Source organism: Calidris pugnax, unplaced genomic scaffold (genome assembly GCF_001431845.1).
Source record: "Calidris pugnax isolate Ruff unplaced genomic scaffold, ASM143184v1 scaffold15, whole genome shotgun sequence".
NCBI classification, from domain to species: Eukaryota; Metazoa; Chordata; class Aves; order Charadriiformes; family Scolopacidae; genus Calidris; species Calidris pugnax.
Window position 1 is genome coordinate 5013264 of NW_015090774.1, and position 27595 is coordinate 5040858.

The 27595-nt window shown below is 38.9% G+C and overlaps 1 protein-coding gene across 4 annotated transcripts in view; it reads right to left on the reverse strand.

The window, feature by feature from the left end:
* Nucleotides 1-2176: 2176 nt before the first annotated feature.
* The window catches only part of GLRB (glycine receptor beta), a 53450-nt gene continuing 28031 nt past the window's right edge, over nucleotides 2177-27595 (reverse strand). For 3 of the 4 annotated variants that reach the window (XM_014945286.1, XM_014945277.1, XM_014945296.1), the window contains exons 7-10: nucleotides 25574-25714; nucleotides 21269-21421; nucleotides 14656-14948; nucleotides 4129-4885 (exon numbers count right to left, since the gene is read on the reverse strand). In XM_014945286.1, coding sequence (XP_014800772.1) covers nucleotides 4589-4885; nucleotides 14656-14948; nucleotides 21269-21421; nucleotides 25574-25714 — 884 coding nt within the window. In that variant the 3' untranslated portion in view covers nucleotides 4129-4588. Of the gene's footprint in view, nucleotides 4886-14655; nucleotides 14949-21268; nucleotides 21422-25573; nucleotides 25715-27595 lie in introns of all 4 variants that reach the window. The other variant, XM_014945268.1, reaches the window with a different exon arrangement.

The following is a 27595-nucleotide window of genomic DNA, read 5'->3' on the forward strand; positions in this document are numbered from 1 at the left end:
GTATTCTGTTTCATCGTTTATTCAGGTGTAGAGCTTCCTATGGCACGAACTAGTTCCTGTATCTTTCTGGCACCACAGATGAGCTTAATTTTTCTTAATTTTTCTTTTTCTTCATTTTTCTTTCTTTTTCTTCAGTAATTTTTTATAGTTATATAAAAATAGGGTAACTTTTATAGCATATTCTAACTATACAGAGCAATTAAATTGTTAGACACAATTAAACTGAGTTGTAAACACAAGCAAGACTATTATTCGGTATCTCTGTATCTGAATTTCCTTTTCTTTTCACGTTACCTTCCCTAATCCCAGAATCAGTATACTGAAGCATCGAGTACAGTGTCCTGTCATTCCTTCATCTGTTATGCACTGCATTTGTACTCATTTCAGCCCTAAGCTACCTCTGTAGCCTGAGAAATCACTTGAAATTGCATATGTTCAGGTTTCACTGCCTTGGAAATAAATAATTTATTGTTATCTATTCTATAAATACCCTCAGCACAAGTCATCCAATAACCATAACTGTAAGCTTCTTTAATTGAAGAAGAGACCAATGGTCTCAGCTGTATTATAACGTCTCTTGATAGATTACCTTAACAGCCATGACAGCTATGACAGATTACTTAAGTAAGTTATTGCCTCTCTACAGAGTGAAATATATTCAAATAAAGATTACTTGGAAGTGCATTTCCTTCAAAATGATTATGCGGCCAGATCAATCTCCGTGGGATTCAGTGAAACTATCCCGAAAGGCAGCGTTACTGCTTTCTCTTTAATGGTTAATAGGGCACTGAAGATGCTCTCTCTTTACCCACACATTTCCTGTTACCAAGTGCAAATTAATTTGAAGACTTTGAAGAATAAAAGCTGCTTGGCAATGTTTCCAAGTGGTCAATCTTCTGTATGCTGCACTTACAGGAATAAACTTCCTTCCTCACTCAAAAGGCAGACTGATCACATACACCATCTCAGCTAGAATTAACTTGAGACTTAAAAAAAAGAGAAGGTGCCAAAACCCACAACAGAGCTGCCCCTCAAACCAGGTGTCAAACATGAGTACAAACAGCATGAGAAAGTAAGGTGTGGATTACTCCGCAGAGCACATTTCACACATCCTAACAGGGAATTAACACGTAGCTGCACATTTACTTTTCAAGTCACATCCTTACTTATTGTATAGCTTAAATTTGTGGATGCAGTTAAGCAATGAATTAATTCATCTCCATGGAAATTCCTGGGGCCGTGTTTGAATGTGTTCTAAAATCCTGAAATAGAAAGCTATCTAAAGGGCTGTATCACTATGAAAGAAAGGAATGAACTGTTTGGATAATACCTCTTGATGCTTAAGAGCCAAGAAAATACTGAGGTTTATGTTGAGGGTAGAACAAAAATTTGTTACTCTCTTACCAGTAAGCAGGAGAACTTGAAGTAAATGTCAGCTGAAACACAGATGGTCTCTCCCTCAGAAACAGATTTTGCTGTCATGCAGTTTGTTCAGACATCATGACTAGTTAATCTAGTTACTAATGAGTTTTAACTAGTAAATTCATGAGCCTCTCCTTTGCTACTACCTGAATGTCTTAATTTCTATAATTTTAAATTCATACTGAAGGGAATGTTTTCATAGCTGTCCATTTTTTATGTCCATTTATCTTTAATTTATTTTTCTACTTTCATATATCACTATCAAGCAATATCCTATACTCCCTATATAGTTTTATATTTGCACCTCACTCTGGAAATAAGTTAACAGGCAGAATTTTACAACTAGAGGGTGCTGGAGGACTATAATGTGATACGGTATGCAAAACTCTCAATGACCTTTAGTGGAAAGAAGAAAAATAAAATAAATCAATTATTACTGCTCAGTAGGACAAGTTAATACATTCCAAGGTAATACAAATACTGCAATATTATCTAGTGTAATAAAAATGAAAATTAATATTTTATAGCTGATACTTTTTTTTTTTAAATTTTGTTTCAAATTTCCTGTTAAACTTTGCTTCTGTCCTCAGTTTTTGTGCTGTAATAATGGAAAAGCCTTTATCTTAACAATACACATTCCTTTTTGCTTCCTTTTGTGTGAGTTGGAAAGCAATTACAGTGTATTATTGATTAAATGTTTTATGATAAAACACAAAAGCCATCAAGTAAGCAGGAAAGCAAGAAAGAACAAAGATTAATTTAACAATAAAATCTATAATTGAGATTATACAGATAGAATGTGGACATTAATTACAGATAAATCATTTAATAAGAGTTCTAACAAGAAAATTATCTTCCAAAATTCATATAATTTCCAACACAGGGTAATTATTTTCTTGCCTTCCAGTACTGTATGAAAAAATACAAGTATGAGAATAAATAATGTCTATAAATATAGCACTCTGATTGTATGTAGAAAAATTACCCCTCCCTTCCTTCCTCTCTTTGAAATATCCTTATTGCTTCTCAGTCTCTGACAATTCTGTAAATACCTTCAACAGACAGAAATACTGAAACTTTGAACTGGATCTTAAAGATTTATTTTTTTTTTCCTCTGGTTCAACATGGTTCAGTAACATTTGGGATTTCCTTTCAATCTCCTCTGATCAGAGAGAAACCCAAGAGACAAACTGTGGCCATGGGCTAAAGTGACTCCCTGAAATCTCCATGACAAAGTGGCCAGGAAGCTGGTGGAAAGTGCATGACCATATTCTGAAGTGCAGATCTCCATGACCGTATTCTGAAGTGCAGATCCCTTCAACCCAAATGTGAATCATTAAAACCAGGCTCCTGGTGACAAAGTGGCTGTGGTTAGAAAACACCCTGGGCACATGCAGATCTGCCAGATGCCCAGTGAAGCCAGCACAGCACGCTTTGCTCTTTTTATACTCCCACTTCTGACCTTCTGGTTGTGCAAGCTCGCTGAATGTGGACAATATTAACACGATGGGCAATACCCAAGAGATCCAGCAGCCCACTTGCGGCCTGCATTCGCTCAGCACATCCTGAGTGAGCCAGAAATGTAGTACTGCAAGTGTGATTGTGACTGTTCCCTCCCTACGGAAGGTTTTAGTTCTTTAATTCAGTTCCTTCCTCACCTATGAGGAGCCAATAATCCATCCTGCCTTAACTGACTGTGGTGCCCCAGCTTTCCAGGAGGAGACATGTTTCCCTGTGGCACACTGGCAAGGGCTGAGGCACAGTCCCTGGCTGTTCCTGGGGAACACATGCCTCTCAGATGCCTCTGTACAAGCAGCCTGCTTTTGGCTGTGTTTCACCTCATGGCTTGCCCTCAAGAAGGAGTGTACCCTGGCACCCACGGGAGACCACAGGTCCTGCCCTATGCATCCTGGGGAAATCATGCTTTTGTAGTCTCCATGTCATGGGGTTTCCTCTGGAAAATGGAGACCAATCTCCTGTCATAGCAGATTCACACATAGGGCCTTATTCTCCAAAAAGCAGCAGCCAAATCAATGAGTAGGTGAGGGCAGCCATTAATTAACACATAGGCACAAAGCCTCATGATATATTTAAGAATCTCAGCCCCTCGGACCTTTAGACACTCCTTCACTTCTACTGGTGGCCAGGTGTTAGCGTTGGTCACGTGTACTACAACAGGCAAAGAAAAAAGGTATAACTAGTGGTAAACATGGGAATTCATCTTGACAACAACTGGTTTGTTTAAACTGAAAACTCTCAAGGGGATAAATGAAACAAATCAAGTAAAATGTATCCAATGCAACAACAGAAAAATTGTGACATATACTGCAGGCTTGCCAGATGCTACAGAAGATATTATAACCTGATACTGAACTGCATCTTGTGATGTTTCCCCAAAACTCCTGATACCTTTAGTCTAGGAAGTGGTCTGTTTGTTTATGATATATTGTATCTAGCTTGTGCCTAAGGAAATAACAGTCGAAATTTGGCCCAATGTTTTATGGTCAGCATATTCTCACACACTTATGTGTGCCTGCTTGATCAATACAATTGTTGGGTTTCTTTCTAAATGAGCTGTTTTTACAAAATTAGTAATTCTCTGATCTTTATTTTTCTACATAGACAAGATCAGCTTATTCAATGCTGCCTTCGCTTACAAAGTCTAAATAATATGAATTACAACTTAGCTTTTTCTTCAACAGTGCCATCTAAAATTATACAAGAACAAGATGTTTGGCTTTTTTTTTTTTTTCTCTGGAAGTCAGCAGAAAAGCTGTTAAATACTACATATACTAGAATACTGATTTTAATAATACTCAACGTGCACATCAGTTTCATTGTCAGAAACACTTTAAATCTCTGCATGTTACTAATAACTGAAGTTATTCAGCTTTATAATGTAGTATGCATTGTCCTTCATATATATTCCTAAAGCAGGATGTATGCTGTACATTTATATACAACGTTGGCTGGAGCACAGACATTGCGGTGTCATGCTTTCATTCAAATTTCAGATGCCATATGTTCAGTACAATCGCATGGCATCAAAATACAACATATTGCTTTGCAAATGCAAATAATTTCACACAGTGGCCTTCATGACTGGGAAGGGGTAATGAAATGGCATATATTTTATACATATGAAAAAAAATAAATAAAAGATTTATCATAAATATATGGACCAGTATATGACGTTGAAGAACAAGAAGCAAAAAGGGAACAGTGCTCTTGCATAAAGATCGATTCTCTTTGCGGCTGATGGAATGACAGGCTTGGGAGGAGGAGGCTTCTTGTTGTTCTTGGCTTGAGATTTCCCGAGCCCGTTGTTGACTTCAATGGGTTTCCCATAACAGTCATAATTCGATAATTCAAAATCCCTTGGCAAGCTTCCAACGATGCTGAAATCATTGGATCTCAGATCAGATTTCGAAGTGCAAACTTTTTTGCATCTGGTCTCACCAACCTATGAAATAAAGAGTGAGGGGAACTGTGATCTACTCAACCGTATTTCATTAACAAACTTAATGCAGCTGCTAGAGAACACTGCAAACAAACATATAGGAAATTACTTGTTGATAGGGATACATTACAGCAGTCTAATTTGCTGAATGGTTGCGCTATAAAGTACTTAAGGATGATCAGTCAATCACATAAACCAATCTAAACATTCATAATTGTGTAATTTTTCATGCACAAGGTGCCTCATGCTGTGCAACCTGCTGTAGTTAGAGTCCTTCATTTTAAGATGATAGAAGGGGAAAGAATATTTCTGTAGAGAGCGTTTTTGGAAATCAGTTCTGTGCTGAGGAACCTGCAGGTCAGATACTATTCAATACTTACATTTTTCTGAGGCCTGGAAGCTACGGTCAGAATAGATCCTAAAATTCAGTGTTTGATGCAACAATTAAAGTCTATTCTGGTTCTACATAGTAGCCAGCTCAAGATCCTATATCTCATCCCAGGGTGACCACTTTGAATGGATAAAAGGCACCTTCTTTGTACCTGCAGTCCTTGGTGCCTCACAAGGTAATAAAGATGTGACACCGTTCTCAGCACTTCCCGTCGGTACACTGGAGAACTGTGTAACTGGGACATCTAAATCCAGCAACTGAGTATGTGTCCTTCCTACAGCTCCATCAGTGCTCTTGGGGAACAAGTGCTACTGTGCTATGGGGTAACCCCAGGTGAACGTTTCTGTTACAGATCAGACTGCCGTGCTGGAACATACAATGAACATTTAAAAGAAAAAAAAAGTATTTGGTGCTGAAGTGGGTTTTTTAGGGGGAAAAAAGAAAGCGTTCCTACATTTGCTTCCTTGAATTTTATAAAGTTTATATTTTAGGTAAAACAAATCTCTACGAGGACCCACACACACACTTCTCAGGGAGCTTGAGGAGACTACTTGCAAGGTACTGTGTTTTGTGGCTTGAGTTAATCTCTTCCAAAGTTTCATTTCAATTGCCCTATACAGTAAAGGGAAAAAAAAAGATTAAAAAAGGAATCAGGTTGTGAAACTTAACTGCATTTTTAGTAATGCCATTTGTTCATATATATAAACTGAGAGTTAGTTGGAAAAAATGCTGCTTCACAAATGAGGTTATATACATGGGCAACTGACATGAACATAAGTTTCACTAGGGCTTCCTGGAGTCACAGGTACACTAAGACTTGGTTCTTCCAAAAGCTGCCTATCCCTCCTTCCCAGTAGCCTGTCTCTCCTCCACAAAGTCTTCTGATATTTTACTCTCAGCACTCTCCACCTCTGGATTTGCTGCAGTCTTAGGCTGATGATTCAGGATATTTGCATCACTACATTTTGTAGTTAAAACAAGAATAGTGAAATGCAGTACCAGAGTTACTTATAGATGAATAAAAAACATTCTGGAGAACATTATTAGCTTCTCTGTGACAACTGTCAAGGTATCCTGGATGAAAAGAGCTATGGTAGTTGGGGAGACCTCAACTTTGACTTGGGCTTTTACTCCCCACTACTGACAAGGCCGATTCTGGTGTGAGGTGGAAGAGAAGCACAACATTATTCCCTCAGCAAAGAGAGGATACACTTCCCCAGATTTGCCAGACTTATATTTCTCAGGAAAACAGTATATTTTGAAACCAATGCACTAAAACTGAGGTGCAGGTTACACAACAAAATCAAGATAACAGGTTATAAAAAAGAAAAACAAGATATGTGTTCCATGATGGTAAGGCAAAACTATACATACAAATTTCCTGCAACTGTTTCCCAGTCATCAAAGAGCTGACAGCCTGGGATGGTGTTCAATATTGGAGTAGCAGGGGCAAACTGTCTAGTAAGGTGGTGACTGAGACACGTATGAACATGATTATGTGACCCTGGGTGACATGGGGGCTGTCAATGATCCAAGAGGCTCCTTCCAGTTGGATCATACCCAATCATACGGGTAATAAAGAAAGAAAGCAGACCCTTGTGCAATGAAAGGGTAACTTGCAGGACCAGGGTGCATGTTAACTGAAGAGTCACAGGAATATTATTTTTCCCATGGTCAAAACTGTTAAGATTTAGTAAGACCATTACAAGGAATAGAATACTGTATGAAACTATAAACCTCCATTTGGATTTGCAAACTCGTAGTTCTTTCCTTGTGCTACTAGCGATATATAGCAAAACTCAGTGACACAAATTGTAGCCTAAGCACTCTCTTTTACAATACAGAATATTCCTGTTCCCACTGTGGTATCTAGAGAGTGCTTCTCTAAAGGCTGTTACAAGTCAGTTCTCGTTCACTCGTGGGACACAGAACTGGGGGAACAGCTTCTAGGTCACCTCTGCCTTATGAGCAGAGGGCTGTTCACAGCATGTTCACACACAGCTCTGCTTACTTTAGTGACAGCTGGAGTGCTGCTTTATCAGGGTGACACAATTTCCCTTGTAAGAGCAACCTGCCCCAAATTTTTCTTTAGTAAGTATAAGTTACTTTTAAAAAGAATTTCTTTCATTTCTCTGGTTTTACAAATCTAATGTGCTTCTACATTCAGTTGCTGGCTAGACATATTTTTAAATTTCTTCTCATACATCTCTTCAACTCTTGAATATTTCTGTTGTTTTAATCTAAATTCACTTCAGCTGACCTACAGATTTCCCTAAACATATATTAAAAGTAGTTTATCTGTTGTATCCTGTCTCAGTTTGTGCCAGAAGCGTAATGATATTCCTGACACTTACCAGAGGCTATAGGAACCATTTCTGTGGAAAATGATACCACAGGACTTGATTTTAGACTACTACAATGAAGGTTTGTAAAGAAAGTAAAACATTGTTAAATGTTATACCCTTTAAACTTCACCCTGACACAGAACTTGTCCCTGGAAAATATTTGATGTAATTTGCCTTATTCTGCCTGTGCATCATGACCCATGGACCAGACCCCATCCCACAGGATGCTCCTGCTAGATCTACGGTTTTGCCCTTGCAGGAGATGGGGTCAGCTGGTGAGGAAGGAAAGGCTGCTGGGATAGCACAGGGCCTCCTCACATCCCCAGCAGAGCCAGGCAGATGCTCCTTGTCCATGGAGGCAGGGGTGGTGAGTAGGGCATGAGAAAGTGACATGGCTCTGGGGGCTTGGCCCAAACCACAGACCTAGTTCCTGTTTCTCCCAGGACTGGACCACCTTGTCTAGGTTTGGTACATTGGATAGCACGCCTGCCTTTTGATGAACATCTCAGAAATACCTAAAAATGTCTCCTAGAAGCCAGAAGGCCCCTTGCAATGATCCTTTCTCACCTTTTACAAACTCAGGCTGACCAGCGCTCCCTGCCAAGTTCAGCACCTGCTGCTGCTCCAGAGCTGTGGTGTGTGTGCCACTGCAGTGGGGCCATACCCGGCACAGAAAGTTTTTGCTTGCAGAGTCAGGGCAATAATGTGATAAGAAAACGGGGAAAGAGAAGAAGAAAGAAGTGCTGCCTGTGCATACAGACTGACAGGGAGGGGGAACTAACTCCCCAGCGCTGCATCTGCCGCTTCTGGTGCTCTTCATCACTCCCCAGATTTATTGCCCAAACTAGTTACACCAGATTTTCCTTTAAAAACATCCAGGATGGAGAGTTTTTTCCATGACCTTGTTCCCCACAAACATATGTACCTTATTTCTAACCTGAATTTATTTGGCTTCAATTTTCAGTCACAAGGCATGACTATAGTTAGTCTGATTAACTGCTGGTACTTACAGATGGTAACAAATCTAACCTTGATTTTGCATAACTCAGATGACGTAACCAGGCCTACATCTGAAGCCAAGTCAAATGTTCTTCAGAGTTTCTTACCTCCACATCATTACCTCTGTCAACCTAATTGATAACCTTTTAAAAAATTATATTCAGTTTGATTAAATCAATAAACACACAGATCAGCTTTAATTTCACTGACCTATTTAAATTTATTAGCTAACATGGGGCTGAATTATGAATAATATTAATGATAATTAATACTTATGAATAATAATTATTAGTCAGCCCTATTAGCTATGCAATATTTTCCACTGATTGATATCAGGCTTATAATTATTCATGTTATGCCACTTAGCCTTTAAAAGTACTGGCACAAAGTTAGGTTCTTGCTGTCTTTTGGAACTTCCCCCAGTTTTAAAGGATTTATTAAAAAATCAGCATTAATGTTCCACAGTACTCATGGACCGGCTCTTTAAAAAATCCTAGATGCAACTTAAGCTGAAATCTCAATTGAAAAATGTCTAACTTTAATAGCTACTCTTTAACATCCTTATTAGCTACTGTCAATGAAAGCTATTTCATCATCTGATTGAATACATCTACCTTTTCCTCAAACACAGAGCAGATTATTTGTTTGACACTTTTGCCTTTTCTGCTAATTCTTGATACTTACAGCATCTCTATATGGTCTTGGACCAATACTCTTATCACTGGTTTTTGTATTCTTGCTATACATGCAAAGTACCTTCCTACAGCCCTCAATTATGCTAACCATATATCCCTTTTGTTACCCATTATCTACATTTATTTTCTGGATTTCAATTTACATTAATTGCTATCAACTTCGCTATTTTCCAGTGCGAAGAAAAGAGAAATGCTTGAAGTTGAGTTAGTTTTAAGTCTTTGGGGAGTTTGTTTTCAATTGTGTTGTTTGTTGGGGTTTTTAAAATTAATATAGCTTCCCTTCTGGTCTGTAGCTGTTTTGAACATTGTTAGGTAGATCACCAGCTTCCCTCATAATTTTTGTTTAAATTCTTCCACCCAGATGAGAAAAAAGAGTTTTCACATTTGTCAAATCTGTCCTTTCACAGCACCAAAAATACCAGGACTTGACTAAATTTGTTTTGTGCAAATAGAATAAAGATCCTTTTCAATTGACTGTTCATCCTGTGATCAAGTCCTCTTTATCCATCAGGATGAAGTGTAATAAAAAATACCATCATTTTGGATTCAAGATTTTTTCGAGAGCAGAACTGTATTGTTCATGATTTCTAGCAAAGCTTCAAACGTGCTACAGCACTGGCAGCCTCTCCAGCTCAGCATGCTTCCCCCGGGCTGAAGTGCCTCCTGACTGTAGTGCAGCACTCTCTGCTCTGCACAGCCCCTCTTCTCTGCCATAAAATCACCTCCTCTGCTGCACCCAACCTCTTTTTGGCATGCAGATCTGTCACTGGTGCTGCCAGTTGTCTAAAAGTCTTCCATACAAGATGAAGGAGGGCTTTTCTAACAAACTCTGTCATTAATCTCTCTTGTACTTGTTTTGTGCTCTTCTCTTGCTCTTGCCATAATGATAGATGTAGATCATCAATAAAGTAACAAATGTTTAGCATTAGTGTGTATTCAGACTGAGTATATTTTCTGCTGCAGCTCAGCAGGAATTTGCTATCACATTCCAAATATTCCTTGCAAAGTACAGCACAAAAAATATTTATTCATAAAATATCACAGAGTCACAGCATAGCTAAGATTGGCAGGGACCTCTGGAGATCATCTAGTCCAACCCACTGCTCAAAGCAGATTGCTCGGGGCCTTTTTACAGTCCTGTTCTGAATTATCTCCAAGGATGGATACGTGAGTCACTAGAGCAGAAAGTACCTACCCTGTACCTGAAATGCTGTCAGGAACTATTAAACTACACTGCAGCCTGTGGTTTTGTGAACAAGGTAAAATGTAAATTGGGTTTCTGGTGGTTCTGCAAGAAAAATCTGAGTCTGGAGTGCCACTTGAGGGGAAAAGACAATATGGGAAGATCAGGTCACCACAGGTCACCAGCAGTAGTCAGGTATATTATAAATCAGTAGAGATGAACATTGCTTGTATCAGGTTTCAGAGCCCAAATGTAGCTCTGACAAGATAAGGCAAGCAGTAGCGCTACTGCTTTTTAAAAATAACTGGGTTTAGAGCTATTACCACCACTTGCATAGCACTATTCATCATCCTCCAGAGCCATTCATTTAGCAAATGTTCTCTCTAGTCATCAGCACATTATCTGTGGGGGACAGCTTCTATAAACGGGCTTGATGAAAATGTGACTTTTCAAACTGAGGGGTGTTGTTATAGTTAATACTGCAATCTCTCCCTGTAATCACACCACCAATGAAAGCAAAAAGAAACTGATTCATCTTAAAAACATTTCCCTTTTTGCTTGTTTTTCTCATTGTGTGATGTTGCATTGCTAGGAAACACACGCAAACTCCTACTGAGGATTCCCAATAAAAAGCCAGTGCCAGCAGTTACCACCAGGTTGCATAATTTTCTCCTCTGCTTAGAACAGCATCTACTTGTAGTCACTATGAGCTAAGGGAGCCAAACTGTACTTTCTCATGGCTTCTTGCCTGTAAATGCATAGCCATTGCTGCTCCTACAACGTAAGCATAAGTGCTTATGTTAAATTTTCTCTTTTTTTCTACAGATTCAGGGTGATCTTGCCAGATGAACCACTTGACTTTAATCAGACAGTCATATCCATAAACCTCTGGGCTTAAAATGGCACTGACATTTCAAGGTTTTTTGTTGGAGGGGGCATGAGTCATAAAACATGTACTCAGGGGTTTGGTGCGTGTTGGCAACACACAGCTTTTACGTCAGGCAGTACCCAGGATTTGGTGGAGAGAAGTAGCTATGCATCAATGGAAGCCTTTCTCCATCTTTGGGTGACTGATAAATTGTGGACATTGTTTTCATCCTGCCATCTTTGCTGTTGCTGTTCACAGAATCATAGAATCACAGAACCACAGAATGATATGGGGTTGGAAGGGACCTCTGGAGATCATCTAGTCCAAAAATCCTTTCTGCTGAAAACCTCATGACGTTCAACCAGGTCAAATGCAAGATCCTGCACACGGGTTGGGCAATCCCAAGCACAAATACAGGATCAGGGGCATTTTAAACCGAAATAAAGTAATATATCTTTTTAAACTTAATTCATCTCAAATAACTTCCAGATATTTATCAGCATCATTCATAATAAACATGCTTCATTTAAGCTGGAGAAACACTTATGAATGCAATTATCCATGCTCTCTGTTTTTTTCCCACTTGGATTTTTCTGCTTCCAGGTCTTTCCTGTTGGCTTTACTTTTGAGTCCCATCTGGTCTATCCACTGTTTCAAGACTATGGTGAGATTTCCAGCTACACCCTCAGTCACTTTTGCCTTAGTATCACCTCCTGTGTGGAAAGAGAACACCCTCGCATTCCTATGGGATGCACACTCGCTTCAGGGATGCAGTTCTAAGTTGTCCTTTTCTCCTAAAGCTGTGTCTTTCCAGACATTTAGCACAGTATTTACTCTCTCCTCACGCACAATCTTACACAACCCTCATGAGAAACAGCTCCTAAAGTTCTGGGACAACACTCTGGCCTCTTTTTGTTTCATATTCTTTATGCCTTTAAACATACAGTTTTTTTCCATTACCTGTTTCTTTAATGTTTCCCTCCCTCACGTATTTGCCGTATGAAAAATGCATTATCTACTTGATCATTACTAGGTCTGTATGGGAGCAATCCAAATTTTGTGAGGCAGGTCTAGTTTTGGATTAGGAGTCAGAGCTACTGAAATATTTAGACCTGTTCTGATTCAGGAGTTTAGTACAGGCTTCTCCAGGGCTGAGAACTTTCAAAGTCCTCCTACGCAGTAGCTGGTTCTGAGAGGGAGTTTTCAGCTAGGCAGATTTATAGCATTCAAATACATGAAATCTAGCATCACTGTCCTGCCACATCCTGATGTCAAATGATTCATCAGTCCAGGACCTTTTTCTGTCTCATCCTGGTGATCTTCACAGAATTACCAGCCCAGGACACCCTTCGTCAGGTAGGCTATATTTCAAAGCAGGTGGCTGGATACAAGGAGGATCACTAGCCATGAGGAGAGGAGACCACTCAGCCACATAACTAGTTTTTACAGCAATTAATACTTATTTCCAATGCATCTTGGTAAACAAAAGTTTTGAAACTCCCTGTATAAAGATCATTAGAAGTTACACATGCCCAGGACTCCATATAAATCCAACACAGATGACTGATGCAGAGATTATAGATACTGGAAACTTAAAGGTCTCTGATAACAAATTGGAAAGACCCTGAAAAATGCAGGTAAAACATGAGATGCTGGAGCTGACATGCAAGATCATGGAGGGGAGCACTGTAAGATCTGGAGGGAAGAGTGAGGTCTGAATCCTAAAAACTTTCAGTCTACTGTCAGACACCATTCATGGGGAACGTTGTCTAATTTTTTGGACACTGACTCCCTTTCCTCTAAGTCTTAAAATGCACTGTACACCCAAACTTGTCTTCTTGAAAAAAAAAGTATTAAGAGATGAAAAGTTAGTACAGGTGATGAAAGTTATCATTGTATTGTCCTTATGGCTGTGATGATGGCAAGCACCTTAAAGGGTGTCCACACCAAGGAGAGTCAGTAATTTAGCAATTTGGTCTGGTTCACGCTACTGAAAAACTGCAGGCTTGTCATTGATCAAGCTAAACACTTAAACGTGTTAAGTACTTGAAATAGGGAAAAATAGATTTTATGCTTCTCCTCTGGAGTGCTGCAACATATTTTGTCACAACAAACAGCTGAATTTGGGACCTGAAAATTGCTGAACACAAAAATACCACGTTCAGTTCAGAGGAAACAAAACTCTAGCGGGGCTATCTTTCCTTCTACTCAATTCCCACGTTGCCTGGACTCGGGGAATTACTTGAGACACAAGTCAAAGCAGACATGGGGTTGCTCTAAGCTGAGCCTGGTTGTCTGCCAAAACAGACTCTTCTACCAGGTGAGAAATGCGGTAGTCAAGTGCACCCCTCTGCTATAGCTGCAGCTCCTATGGACTGGGGGTAATTAGTTCAACCTTTCTGGCATAAACTACTCCTTCCTTAAAAAAATGTTACAGTCACATTGTACACTGCCAATATTATCACCTGGATGTGGCCTAATAGCTTTATTTTATACATCAAAATTTCTGTGTCATTGAAAACTGTAAGACAAATTCGTATTCCACATATTGTAGCATAACGTGTTTTCTTCTGTAGAATAAATGTCAATTAAATATCCCTCAGGACTGAGGGCAGTAGGCCTGGGATGTCTGATAACCCTTGGAGCACAAACAGGGAGTTTTACAACACCAGGAGTTTAGCGATATGATGGAAAACTTGGCCTGAGCAAAGATGTACATCTCATCTCTATCCATATAACAAGATCTGACCGATTTACTCACAAACTTCATCCAGCAACACAAGAAATGCAGGAACTATTTGACAGACAAACAGACCTGTCTTTTGTTTACAAATGCCAAGACTTCTGGATGCCTGGCTTCAGAGACGCTTGACATGCAATGCGGTGCAGCTGTGGCCGTCCCGGGGAAAGCAATGAGACGGGTGTTATTTGAGTACTCTCTCAGCAAATACTGACTGAGAGTCCTGTCCTCTGAATAGTTACAGTCTGACAGCTGCTATTTATTATGAGAAAAATAGCAACTGTAAAGCTGCTTGCTACTTTATTTACCTGAAGGTCAGCAGCAACCATGGTGCTAGGATATTAAAAGACAAATTTTTCATTCGGTACATTTGACCCAAAATCACCAGGGACCCATTGGTCAAATGGCTAGCCATTAATTACCAGCATGCTTTTAATGTCTTGGCTACTTTTAAGATTAAGCACTATCCAAAACCATTATGACAGTATATTTCTGGAATTACGTTAACAGAGGATAACGATGATTTTGGGTACACAGCTTCACAGCTCCTACCTGTAAAGTGCTGATGTGGACGGGAGTCCCTGTGCCATTCACAGTGTTCTTCTTGGCAGCGTTTCCACCCTTCCCTTCCGCTTGCTCTGCCTTGGCAATCTTTGCTTTTTCGGCTTCAATTCTCTTTGGATTGTTTAGCATTACCTGAACCACCGCGTACTCCACCAGGGACGCAAACCCAAAGAGAAGGCAAACAATCAGCCAGACATCTAAGGCCTTCACGTAAGACACTTTGGGAAGTTCAGCGGCAAGAGTGGTACATTCAGATGCCAAGCTGAGCACTGAGAAGATACCTACGAGAAGGAAAACAATATATTGATTAAAGGAAACTTACCCTTATTGACACTGGCTGTGGTTTTCCTCTGAAACAGACAATACTGAATGATGTCTTGTAACAGCGAATGGGACTTCACAATGTGGTTGGTGCAGCAGGTGTACAAGGTGCGCATGCCTTCAGTTAATGAACAAGTTAAACTGAATACTTAGGTGGGATATTGCAGTTAATGATGAATCATTGATAATGAGTAGCTTCATTTTATAAACAGAGAAACAAAATAAGTGAGGCTAAACTGCTGTGGTTTTCCTGCCCCATCACACATCACACAGTCTGAAACGGGCTTTCCAAAGACTTCTTAAAATGTGCATTCAAGTCTGGGAAGATGGAAGAGATGGAATACGTGATACTTGCTTTAAATTAGACTACTGTTGTCCTAAAAATCTGAACTGTGCCACAGCAGGAGCAATTCCCTGAATGACCTGTCCACAAGTGTGATACGGTGAAAGGGAATTTTCGCTGAAGAGCAAAGCTCTACCAGCACAATAGAAAGTCTGTGTTCCTGACTCACTGTGAAGATGAAAACACTGAGGTGACTGAAGGTCTATGATCATTCCCTATTTGAGCTTCCAGAATCTAAAGAAAGCTTGCTAGATAAAGGGCATTTCAGGAAGCTCTTGTGAAAAAAAGCCCCCATATCTGCAAAGGCTGTTGAAAGGTCACACTCATCATCAAACTGGGTTTCAACAAGCATTTCTTCTAACAAGGCTTCCAAATGTCATCATCAACACAGGGCTCACATCACAAGACACAAAATACAAGCCTGATTTCAAACAAAGATTTCTCACAAGCTCCTATGAAACAGAATTTGTAGCATGAACAGCTAAATTTGCAAAAAGCTAACTTTAGAAATGGCTGTCATGTGGGGAAAACAGTTCAACCTCCCAGTTCATAATGTCCCATTTAGGTTTTGTGAACGCTAATGATAAAAATCTTTAGTTATGAGTGTACAGCTTCATGAAATGTAATTGACGTTTATAGGAATTGTTTGCCAGAAGGAGATACTCAGTTAGTCTTAACTATGTTTCTTAGCTTGGTCACGTGGTATCCAAAGCATGAAACATTTTGTAATTCATAGAGTGCTCATGTTCTTCAGATCCATTTTAAGTAACTATGAATGTGAAAATGTTAATAAAACTGAAAGTATCTGTATTGGCCTATGAAAATATTCAATTCTAGTTGAACATAAATAACACTCATTTCTGCTACTGTTCCAATTTGGATTTTAATAAGGTTGATATGATGCTTTATTTGGTATTAATCTCAAATGGGCTATTTACTAGCTGCTAAAAAACTGAAGAGCAAGTATAAAGAAATTATTACAGTCATATTATTTTAAAATACAAATTTTTCTGATGTTTTATTTAGAAATGTGTAATACCAACGCATCATTGCAAAGCTGTTGGTTTCTTTTTTATCCATTGGGACAATACAGATTGTGCTATTTCAGATCAGAATGACATGGCAAACACTGAACAGACAATCCTCAGTGTTCACTCTGGCTTATTTTCCACCTATTGTATCTGAAGCACTCAAGTACAAACATTCCCACCAGGACAGAAAGTGAGCATAGAATAGTGCCCTCTTAAAAGAAGTTATTTTCACTGACCAGTACCAGCTGTCTGGGGGTGAACACTAGTTATGGAACATAAGGAACTGCAATAAAAGTACAAATAAGGCTGTACTGCCTTAATGCATATAGAAGACATATGCCTCTTCCCAGGTTGCTCTTTGTTCTGTATCAAGTGTGTACTGTATCAAGTACCATTCATGTCTATACTAGACCTCTGAAAGGCAGCCTCTACTCTTACTCTGAATAACCAAATTAGCCAATGATACAGACTGGCTCAACATCTTGGATATTGTATTTTTTTCCTACCAGCTTTAAAACTGTTTACTATATTAATATGTAAGTATTATTATCATGCCTGGTGCTGGCAACATTTGTGCAACCACTTTGTAGAGCTTAAAATACTAGATCTTAGAATCTTGGGTTTAATTCTACAAAACTAACTTACAAATTCTACTAGCTGAAAAGATTTTAGTGGAGCTTTTATCAATTTGTTCAGTAGAGCAACTGAGGTCATGGTGACCTGCAGCTAATTTCCGTTCTTCTGGATTCCTAGGATTAAAAGTTCATTCTCAGAGTCTGAGAAAATTCTAGCTTTTCAAGGTAAAAATCAAGTGAGATAGAAGCACAGAAATACTCTTTTAAGTAATTTTTCACTTCCAGGTCAGAGCTGGTACGGCCTTGGAGACCCTAATACCAGAATTGTAGGTTGCACCTCTGGCAGCAGTGGTGCTAGATACCTACCTAACACAGTCCAAAGCTCAAGGCTCAAAGGTGAGAGAGGAAAATGAAGAAATAAAGTGCAAGATTACTTATTAAAAAAAAATGGAAACACCCCCCCCCTCTTTTCCTCTCATGGAGCACTAAAAAGAAGGGACAGAGCTCCTTCCTCCATACTTGCAAAGTAAAGGGAAATTTGGCCTTTCTAGGAAATAACTCTGCATTTTTACCCCTAGTGTGGCACCCTTCTTGATGGCAAAGTTTAGCTTATCAGTAAGGTTAGTAAGCTCCCAGCCTAAAGCATGATTGTATAGAGCTACTATTTTAAAAATAATGCCTAAGGTTACATGCGGATAACATCTGAAAGTGCCAGTCCAGCAAAGCACTTCAGCACATGCTGCCAGACAAATAAATCTCCCTTTTTTGAATCCATCAGATTTACTGGCCTCAGCACTATCTCCTGGCAGTGAATTCCACAGGTTAATTATGTGTTGTATAAAATAGTATTTTCTGATTTATATTACTGCTTTAAAAATGTCTGGCTTCATCTCACTAATACTATTGAAAAAGGCAACATTCTGTCTTGCTTTCCTTGTAATTTGATATCTCTAATACATTCTTTTCCCTCATTAAACTTTCTAAACTAAAGGACATAATCATGCCAATCCTTCTTCATACTGAAGTTTTATCATATATCTTTATGTCTTTCCTTTGAGACCCTACACTTGTTATAATTTTATACAATAAAATTACTAGAACCACGGCAGCTCTGAGGACAGGAGTGAGGGGGGCATGCCTGGCTGCAGACCTAGCTGTCCTTTGTGTGGGGGAAATCTTTCAGTGATCACTACTCCAAGATTTTAGTTACCCTGTTGTACCCTCGTCTGCACTCTGGACTAAAGCTCCATGCCGTCAGGCTGCTGTGGGTGGACAGAAGTCCGATGTTCCCCACATCCCTGCAGCTCCAGGGAAGATCTTACTCCCTTTGGGGATCACATGGCAGTGAAGGAAAGAAAGGATTTTTTTAAACAGATGCTGGCACACTTTCCACTTGTAAAGAACTGGAGCGTCCTCTATCGGGCTCATTAAAAGGTGAAATGCCAGCATCTAATTAGCCAGAAGCATTCAGTGATATCACCCATAGCTGTCGAGATGCCAGTACTTTTTGCACTTGCCTACCACCAGGTGATCTAGTTGGGTGAAATGATAAGGATATAAATAGGGCTTGCAATTTATTTAAATCCTACATGGACACGGGATTTTTCTTCAAACAAGCATACAACCTTTTCCCAGAACAACAATCAGTCTATAAAAACATATTCTGCCTACTGGCTTGCAAAGTGTCTTGTATTCCTAAATCACTTGGAAACTTCTGAGATGCCTTGCCAGGGGGAACAGTAGCCCACTATACTTAATGCTAGGGATAACTGCATTAAGATACCCATAAGTAAATCCAAAGTAGCTTCTCATCCAATGAGATCTGTATCTAGCCATTGAGAGTGTAGCAGCCATTGGTAGCACCTCCTTGGGATTAGGTACCATTCACTCCACCCACAACAGTTAATCTTGTTAAATTTCAAAGTCAACTATCTTCAAGGTAGATGGGTTAGTTTGTTGCCCTCCTGCGAACTGGAGAAACAATTTTTACCCCAGTAAAAGTGTTAACAACCTACATTACTAAATACTGACTCATGACTAAAGGACGGTCAGATTTACAGTATTTTACTTCTCTGGGGATTCAGGAAAAGTCACATAACCAGGCCAATGGTTAGTTACCTTTGAAAATGCATTATTTCAGAAATGCTAATATATAAAAGGAGTTAATAAACATTTATAATAAATGAAACAAATAAACAATAAATAAACATGCATGTTTAGTCACAAAGACTAAATGTTTTAGTCACAAAGACTAAATGTTACGTAAATGAGCACTATGCCTCTTTTAAATATAATACATAATTAATAAGCTGCTCTGGTTGGCTATTTGAAGTGCAGGATTATAAAAGTGGAAATACAGCTCAGGTTTTGATTGTATTGGAGCTCAATATGTGAAAAATATTTCCAGTTCTTTTTCTTATCTTTTTAATTTAATGCATGCTACATTTTCCCAAGCTTTTTTTCTTAAAATATCTTCTGTTTCACATTATGGAATGCATCCTTGCTACTTCTCAAGGTAACAGGTTATATTCGTTACTTGCTGTCAAACCAATGCAGATTTTAACTCCTCCAGAAGTAAGTATAATATTTTTAAAGTCAAAAGAAAAAAAATGATTTGTATTCTGAAATAGACCTCTAAAAAAAAAAGGTATAATAAATATAATCATATAGTGTCTGTTAATTAGAACAAGGTAGCCAACTGTGGCTCACAAGCCAAAAGTAGCACTCCAGTCATGGTTCTCTAGATTTTAGAGTAAAACAGGCTATTTTTAGTTGGAAGTGACCTACAGTGACTATTTAGTCCAACTGCCTGACCAATTCAGGGCTGACCATGTCCTACACTGTCCTACCCCTGAATACTAGGGAGAAGAGATAAGCACGTCCCCCCCCCAGCTTCCCTTCCTCGGGAAGCTGTAGAGAGCAATCAGCCCCTCAATGAGAGCCCCTCAGCTTTCTTTTCTCCAAGCTAGACAAGCCCAAGGTCCTTAGCTGCGCCTCACAGAGCATTCCTTACAGCACTTTCACCAGCTTTGTTGCCCTTCTCTTCAAGGATTCAAGGGTTCAAGGACCTGAGCACCCTTCTTAAATTGGAAAGGGGGGGGGGAATTGGCTCAGATTTTTTTTGGCCCATTGCATCACTGGAGACAGAAGAGGCATGGTTGATGACCTGATATGGGAGCCATGGGGCTCAGCCCAGGGGATAAGTGGATGCTTTTCCACTTAACAAAACTTGGCACCATTCCTGCTCCACCTGGCTCAACACAGGGATTTCAGGTACCCACTGCTGCAAGACTCTGCAGATAATTGACACAGATTGATAAGGTGATGTGGCAGCTCCTGACTCCGAGTGTCTCCAGTGCTTCTCAACACACATTCATCCATGTGTGGCTGCACAGGAGTCATGTCCTGTGGGCGTGTGGAGGTTCAAGGGTGGCTGAGAAGTTTCTGAGGAAGGCAGGTGGCTGGAGGGATTCTGCAACTGCACCCTTGGGGTCTTGAAAACAGGTGCACTGAATCTCCTGGGATATGGGAAAAAATTTGGAAAGTTTGGACTTGAGGAGCTGGGAGAGCCAGGAAAAGGGGGAGCACAGGGAGGCCAGAACATTGGGAAGGAGAGGTCATGGCATAGGGAAGGGAATCCAAATAGAAGTGTCAGGACACAAGAGCCTGGCTCTGCATTTTATTGAGCTCCTGGGGTCAGCAGGTTTGGCCACCCCAGAGCTGAAGTCCCATGTACAATCCAATTAGTCAAGATTATATTGTTTTGATTAACTCTGTGTCCTACTATTTCATAATAAATGAAGGGCCTGCCTACTGCGTTGTGCTGAGCAGCATGAACGCATGAGCCTGAAGTACTCTCATGAACTGCGTCTCTAATGAAATAAAACCAATCGGGTAACAAGGATGCTAATTGTCTTTCAGACCTCATTCTGTTTCTATTAATCTTCAGAAAAACTGCTCCAAGAGGTAGCTTTTTAAAGCCTTACTCATCATCCTGCTTTATTACTGAGTATTCAAAATTTCAAATTCCTATAAATTGCCTATTTCCATGAAGTCTGCAGCATCACCCATACATGGACAAGATCAGATTTTTCTGGGTTGAGAAGAGCGGAGACAGTGTGCTTATCACACAAACACTGGAAGCGTTATCAAGCGAAGTCTTAATGTAAAGGTGGATTTTACAGGACTAGGAATGACGAGGTCTCTGAAAATGACAAGTGGATAATGGAAGTGAAGTTGCTTTCAGTGTCCAGTGTCATGTTGTCAAAGCAACTGAGAATGGCTCAATGGCAATTACGTGGATTGTGACAGCATGTGTAAATGCAGGTTACCCAGTGGGACTCTTGCAGCACTTGCATCAGGATTGATCCAAAATGACAGCCAGGATAGAACAACAATTAGCAGTGTAGGAGCATAAACACCCATCATGTAAAATCCAACTTGTCTTCTTAAAGTGAAGATTACTTCTACACAAGTGTAATAACCTTTAAAGAAATAAATGCATTAATGTTTAATGTGCTTTGCAGGTCAACCTCTTCAGATCTGTGTCTTCCAGGCCTTTTTCTGCTTAAGAGCAAAAGTTCAATGACTCGATTTTCTCTATAAAGTCAAAGAGTTCAATTTGAAAAAAAATATGTCCAAAACACAGGTCTATATAACCAGCAAGTGTGGTTGGGCATGTGGAACTCTCTGTGCTCTATAAGGCGCAGCGCATCAGTAACAGGCAGTTAAAGCCACTCTCATCTTGATGCTGGCTGCAAGATGCAGTCCAGACAAAACCAATGGGGTCTACCAGTCATACTAGCTTAAGTTCATCTGAAAATCCTACTCAGCAGTAATTTGTGCAAAGATGGAACTAAAAAATATTAATGTAGAAAGTTTAGAATGGAAAGAGGTGATCTGAATGTGACTCTAAGCAGAGATTCCACCAGTACTGAAAGCTGGCACAGTTGACTTCTAAAATTGGTACAGACTTTTGAAAAAAAGGTTCTAAAAACATTGTTAATTTTGAAAAGAAGGAATACTGCCTCAAATCTTTTAAAATGAGAATCTAAAGTACACAAACATTTCAGAAGATATCCATTAATATTGATTCAATAAAAAACAAAGCTGCAGATACTAGAGGTTTTGCTGGAGATAACACATGGACCAGGAACTCTGATAATCAGAAAAAAAAAATCTGTTAATATATTCACTCTATTAGCAGACCTGGCATTTTTATGTTAATATTAGTACAATAGCATTGCAAAACAACTTCATAAACTATCACAAGATTTATGTTAAATAACAAAAATTTCAAAATTTAGATCAGTCTACATCTATAAATAAAGTTGGCGTAAAGCTAATTTAGAAGAGAGAATTTGTCAAAAATATAACTATTTATCTTTTATATTTTGTCAATTAAGTGTTGTAGAATGGTAAATCATCTTAAAGGTGCTGTTTGGGCATACAATAACCAAAACCAAAAATCAATAAAACATCAGGGAAAAATTTCCTTGTGTAGAAGACACTATATGGTATTTTATAGTTCATTCTAACCTCTTCAATGATCTGTTGTCTGAAATATTTTCCCTCTATAATTTATGAATAGTTTCCAGATACTTTTAGGTTTTATTTTCAAATAAGATGACCTTCAAAATCATTATTTGTTTGCTTTATGCCAGAAATGCATTCTGAATGGCTTTGTATCATCTTTCATCAGGCAGAGAATAGTATCTATTGCTCTCACTATCCAGCTCACAAGAACCTGTTTGTATCTATCCTACATTTTGATAAACAAAGAACAGGCAATTTGCAAAGTTAAATATTCAATTTATTGCCACAAAAAAGTCACCCCAAATTTTTTGACTGTCTTTCTACTTAGGTAGGTATGATAAAACATCAGTCGATGTAAATAGGCAGTAAAGATTAAGTTCTTTGCAATTGGCAAGAATCTCCTACATAAGCCATAATTTTGAAAATTTGCTTGTATATGCAACACTGCCTCTTGATTACCTGACAAAATCCTTGTCTGAATTAATTTTACCCGTGTGCGCAAAATCTGCTTTTATAAATACCTTCAATATAAGAATTTAATATTAATATAAATGAAACAACTACTGATTACTGATTACACCCTTTAAAATATTTCAGAGCACTAAAATATTCCATTCACATTAGTGAGGATTAATTCCAGTCAATTATGAGATTAACATGGATGTTCTTACTTTCTAAACAAAAAAGGATTTGCAAGAAAAGGATTATGAAAACTTTTTAAAATTTCATGTTGTCACACCACCCACTCTGACAGTTCCCTAATTCTTTCTTCAACGTTCAGATCTCACACACACACAAAAGTTCTCCAAGGAGTTAGTCAATAGGACCCTCTGGGAAACTGCCCACAGGGACAAGGGAGCACGACAGAGCTGGCAGATCTTTAAGGACGCTTTCCATAGAGTGCCAGAGCTCTCCATCCCCAGGTGTAAAAAATCAGGAAAGGAAGGCAACAGACCAGCATGGATGAGTCAAGACCTGCTGGTCAAACTGAAGGGCAAGAAGGAAATGCACAGGCAGTGGAAAGCAGGGAGAGGTATCCTGGGAAGAGTATAGGGACGCTGCCTGGTTGTATAGGGATGAGGTCAGGAAGGCAAAGCATGGCTGGAGCTGAACTCAGCAAGGGATGCAAAGAATAATAAGAAGGGCTCCTATGGGTATGTCAGCCAGAAAAGAAAGCGGACCCCACCTCAATGAACAAGACTGGCAAACTGGTAGCAATGGACAAGGAGAAGACTGAGGAATTCAGAGTTCAGAGGACCATGAAGATGGTCAGAGGGCTGGAACATCTCTCCTACGAAGACAGGCAGAGAGAGTTGGGGTTCTTCAGCCTGGAGAAGGGAAGGCTCCAGGAAGACCTTATGGTGGCCTTTCAGTACTTAAAAGGGGCTTATAAGAAAGATAGGGAGACGCTGCCTGGTTGTATAGGGATGAGGTCAGGAAGGCAAAGCATGGCTGGAGCTGAACTCAGCAAGGGATGCAAAGAATAATAAGAAGGGCTCCTATGGGTATGTCAGCCAGAAAAGAAAGCGGACCCCACCTCAATGAACAAGACTGGCAAACTGGTAGCAATGGACAAGGAGAAGACTGAGGAATTCAGAGTTCAGAGGACCATGAAGATGGTCAGAGGGCTGGAACATCTCTCCTACGAAGACAGGCAGAGAGAGTTGGGGTTCTTCAGCCTGGAGAAGGGAAGGCTCCAGGAAGACCTTATGGTGGCCTTTCAGTACTTAAAAGGGGCTTATAAGAAAGATAGGGACAAACATTTTAGCAGAGCCTGTTGCAATAGGACAAGGGGTAATGATTTTAAACTGAACAGAGCAGATTTAAACTACTAGTTTAAAACTAGATTTAAACTACTAAACTACTAGTAGATATAAAGAAGAAATTTTTTACACTGAGGGAGGTGAAACACTGGTCCAGGTTGCCCAGAGAGTTGGTAGATGCCCCATCCCTGGAAACATTCAAGGTCAGGTTGGATGGGGCTCTGAGCAACCCGATCTAGTTGAAGATGTCCATGCTCATTGCACGGCGGCTGGATTAAGTGACCTTTAAAGGTCCTTTCCAAACCAAACGTGAATTTTCCTGAGGAGAGCTAATTTCACTTTATTTACAAATGGTAAATCACATGAGATGCTGAATTACATAGTTAGGCTAAGAACTCACTCATTTTGCAGTTAAAAACTAAACCCTGTTTCAATTTTCGTAGTCTTTTTCAAGTTAAATTCCTTAACTCCAAGTTCTACTAAGGTTACTTGAGATCTCATCAGATTTGGGACTGAGCTCAGGAGCTGCTGCAAGTAACAGACCCTCGACTTCAGCTGAATAGTCAATAAGAAACTTGCAGAGGATCCTTAGAAGCCACATCCATCCTTGTTGAGTTTTAATGAGAGATTTATTCATGTGATGCAAGAGCACTCACTAAAATACACCCTGCTGACTTCTGTTGTTACAGAAAGGCTTGCAGTTGCCACGGTAGTTTAGATATAATTATGGGCAGGAATCAATCAAGGTAGAAAAGATAAATCATTAGAAGCCAGAATACAGAAAGCATTGGATAAATTTGTGCCCACACTCAGAAAATACTCATAGGATTGGTTAAATACAGGACTGAAGATTGTAAGCAGCTTTCTAGAATGACAGACTTTCCAGAACACTTAGAGAAAGGAAGAACCTACAGGGAGAAGCATTTGAAGTTACACTTTAATACTATCCACAAAAGTTAAACCAGAAAAACAAAATTATCCTACTTTGCTGCAACTGGCATAAATCTATGTGAACAATCTATCAGAAAAGTTAGGCATTTACAAGTATAAAACAGTATTAGGACTATAGAAACAAAATCGTGATAGTAAGATTGGAAGACATGAAACTAAAACCAAGAAAAACATTTAATCTCATGTTCAACCTAGATGTTTCTATATCTGAACTGGTTTGCAGTAATTATATGTAGTAGTTACTACTATATGAACTACTGGTTTGTTAAAAATAATATATTTTTTCCCATAGAATGTAAGATATGAAATGGAGTATTGACCATTAACCTTAAACAGTAATTGAAGAAAGCTTACAGTTTTTACCAAGAAATCACTTATATTACCTACCTGTGCCTTTATAATACTTGGTACAGTTACCATATTCAATATCCTCCTTTTTAATATCAAACTGAGGCAGAGCAATTTTCTCTAGCTGTACAGGATCTCCAGACTGCCAGATAAACCGTAAGTCATCAGTTGTGTAACCAACTACAAGAACAAAATAGTAATAATTATAATCACTTAAAGAACCATCTCAATCAGACTAAACTCTGCAAGAAAATCTAGTATATATGTATCTTATTTCTTTGATTCTTTTTCTTTCTATTTCCTGTTTGAATAATTAAATTAAAAAAAAAAAATAATCCACAACTGAATTTTTATGTAGGCCTAAATTAGGACTTGGTGAGTGGAACATTACATTATCAGCAATATTACACTGATTAAGAGGTGTTTACTACAGTGCTTACTGTTTAAACAAAGAAACCAAAGGTCTGTTTTCCACAGCTTTGAAACCTCCATATTCATTCGTACCCTACTTCAGCAAAGCATGAAACATATACTGAACTTGAAAAAGGTTGGAAAAACTTGAAAAAAAAAATAATCTAACAGCACTCACAAGTCCTAGTAACTTCAAAAGAATTTAACAACTCAATTATTGTGATGAATCTTGGCTTTTGTGTAAAACAACCTTTATGCTTAGTTGTTCATAATAAGGGCCCTGATTCACAAAAGTGTTAGTATTCAGGAAATGCTTGTCGAGGAATTTAAGTGGACGCTTAGTCCTCCTGAAATCGATTCACTGCCTCCATGATCTCCTGAGTATGGACAGGCTCCAGCACACACCTGTGTGTCTAAATCATGATATATACACCCGCACCAAGTGAGAGGCAGTGAAAGTTAGGCTCACAATATTAAAGTATAAAGCAGTATTGATTAAATATGCATAATCATAATCATGATTTTACATGCAATTTTTCTGCTGCCTTCTGTTTATTAAGGATTAACTTAATTCAAACAGAGGTAATGTGTTAAATGGGAACAGATTGGGGAAACATAAAAAAGACGGAGTTAGAATGCTGTGGTTTGCAACTCAAAACCTCTGAAAAATGTTTAAAGTAATATTCTCTTTCTGGAGGCATTAGACAGATTTTTTTTTATCTTTGAAAAATAGCTGTGATTAAAAAAGCTTAGTTAGTTCATAAACTAACTTCTCTAAGATTCACAACAACTTAATAAAAATCACAGCGTCTCAGAGCTCCATGGTGGAAGATAATACCAAAAAAAATCAGTCCTTTTAATGCTTCGATCATAAAATCGGTCTCACCTCCTTACAACATACAGCAAAGAACAAAACTGTGAAGATGCCCTATGATGATAATTACCGGATAGTGAAAATTTTGTCTATAGGGAATGTGTAGAAGTGGAGATCATAACTGTAGCTATGAGAACAACTCAGTAAACCTGGTGGCCTTTTTTTTGTTTTGGAAATCTAGAAACAAAATATTGATTTGAAAATAATTTAGGTAGAATAAAACTGCCAATGGCTAACAGGGAATGCAAGCCCAGTGTTGGAACTGGAGGGATGGCCAGGAGGTCATGGGTATCATTCTTACTTTTGTCAACTGAATTTAAAAGTATAAGAAAGTTTAGAGCACACTGTCTTTCCAAAGGAGCAAATTCCTTCTGAATTTGAGTATGTCAATTTAGCATGCAGAGAGACAATAAGTTTGTTTAAATAAAGTTATTGAGAATTTTTTTTATGAGTAGTTCTTCCTTGAATAAGTATACCTTGCAATGCTCGTAAAGCAACCCAGACTGAGATAGCTTGAGCAAACTTCCATTAATATTACTGTCTAATTCCAGTTTAACCCCAATCTGATTTGGATCTATCCTGAGAGTTTACTTCAGCTAATGTATATACATATTAATGATGGGCAAAACTACTATGGACAAAGGTAAATGCTGGCAATCAGAAACTAAATTGTAAAGCTCTGATATTATTATTATTATTATTATTATTATTATTATTATTATTATTATCCTTATCCTCACAGGGATGCCCTGCTCAGCTTTGATTGACCTTTCTCT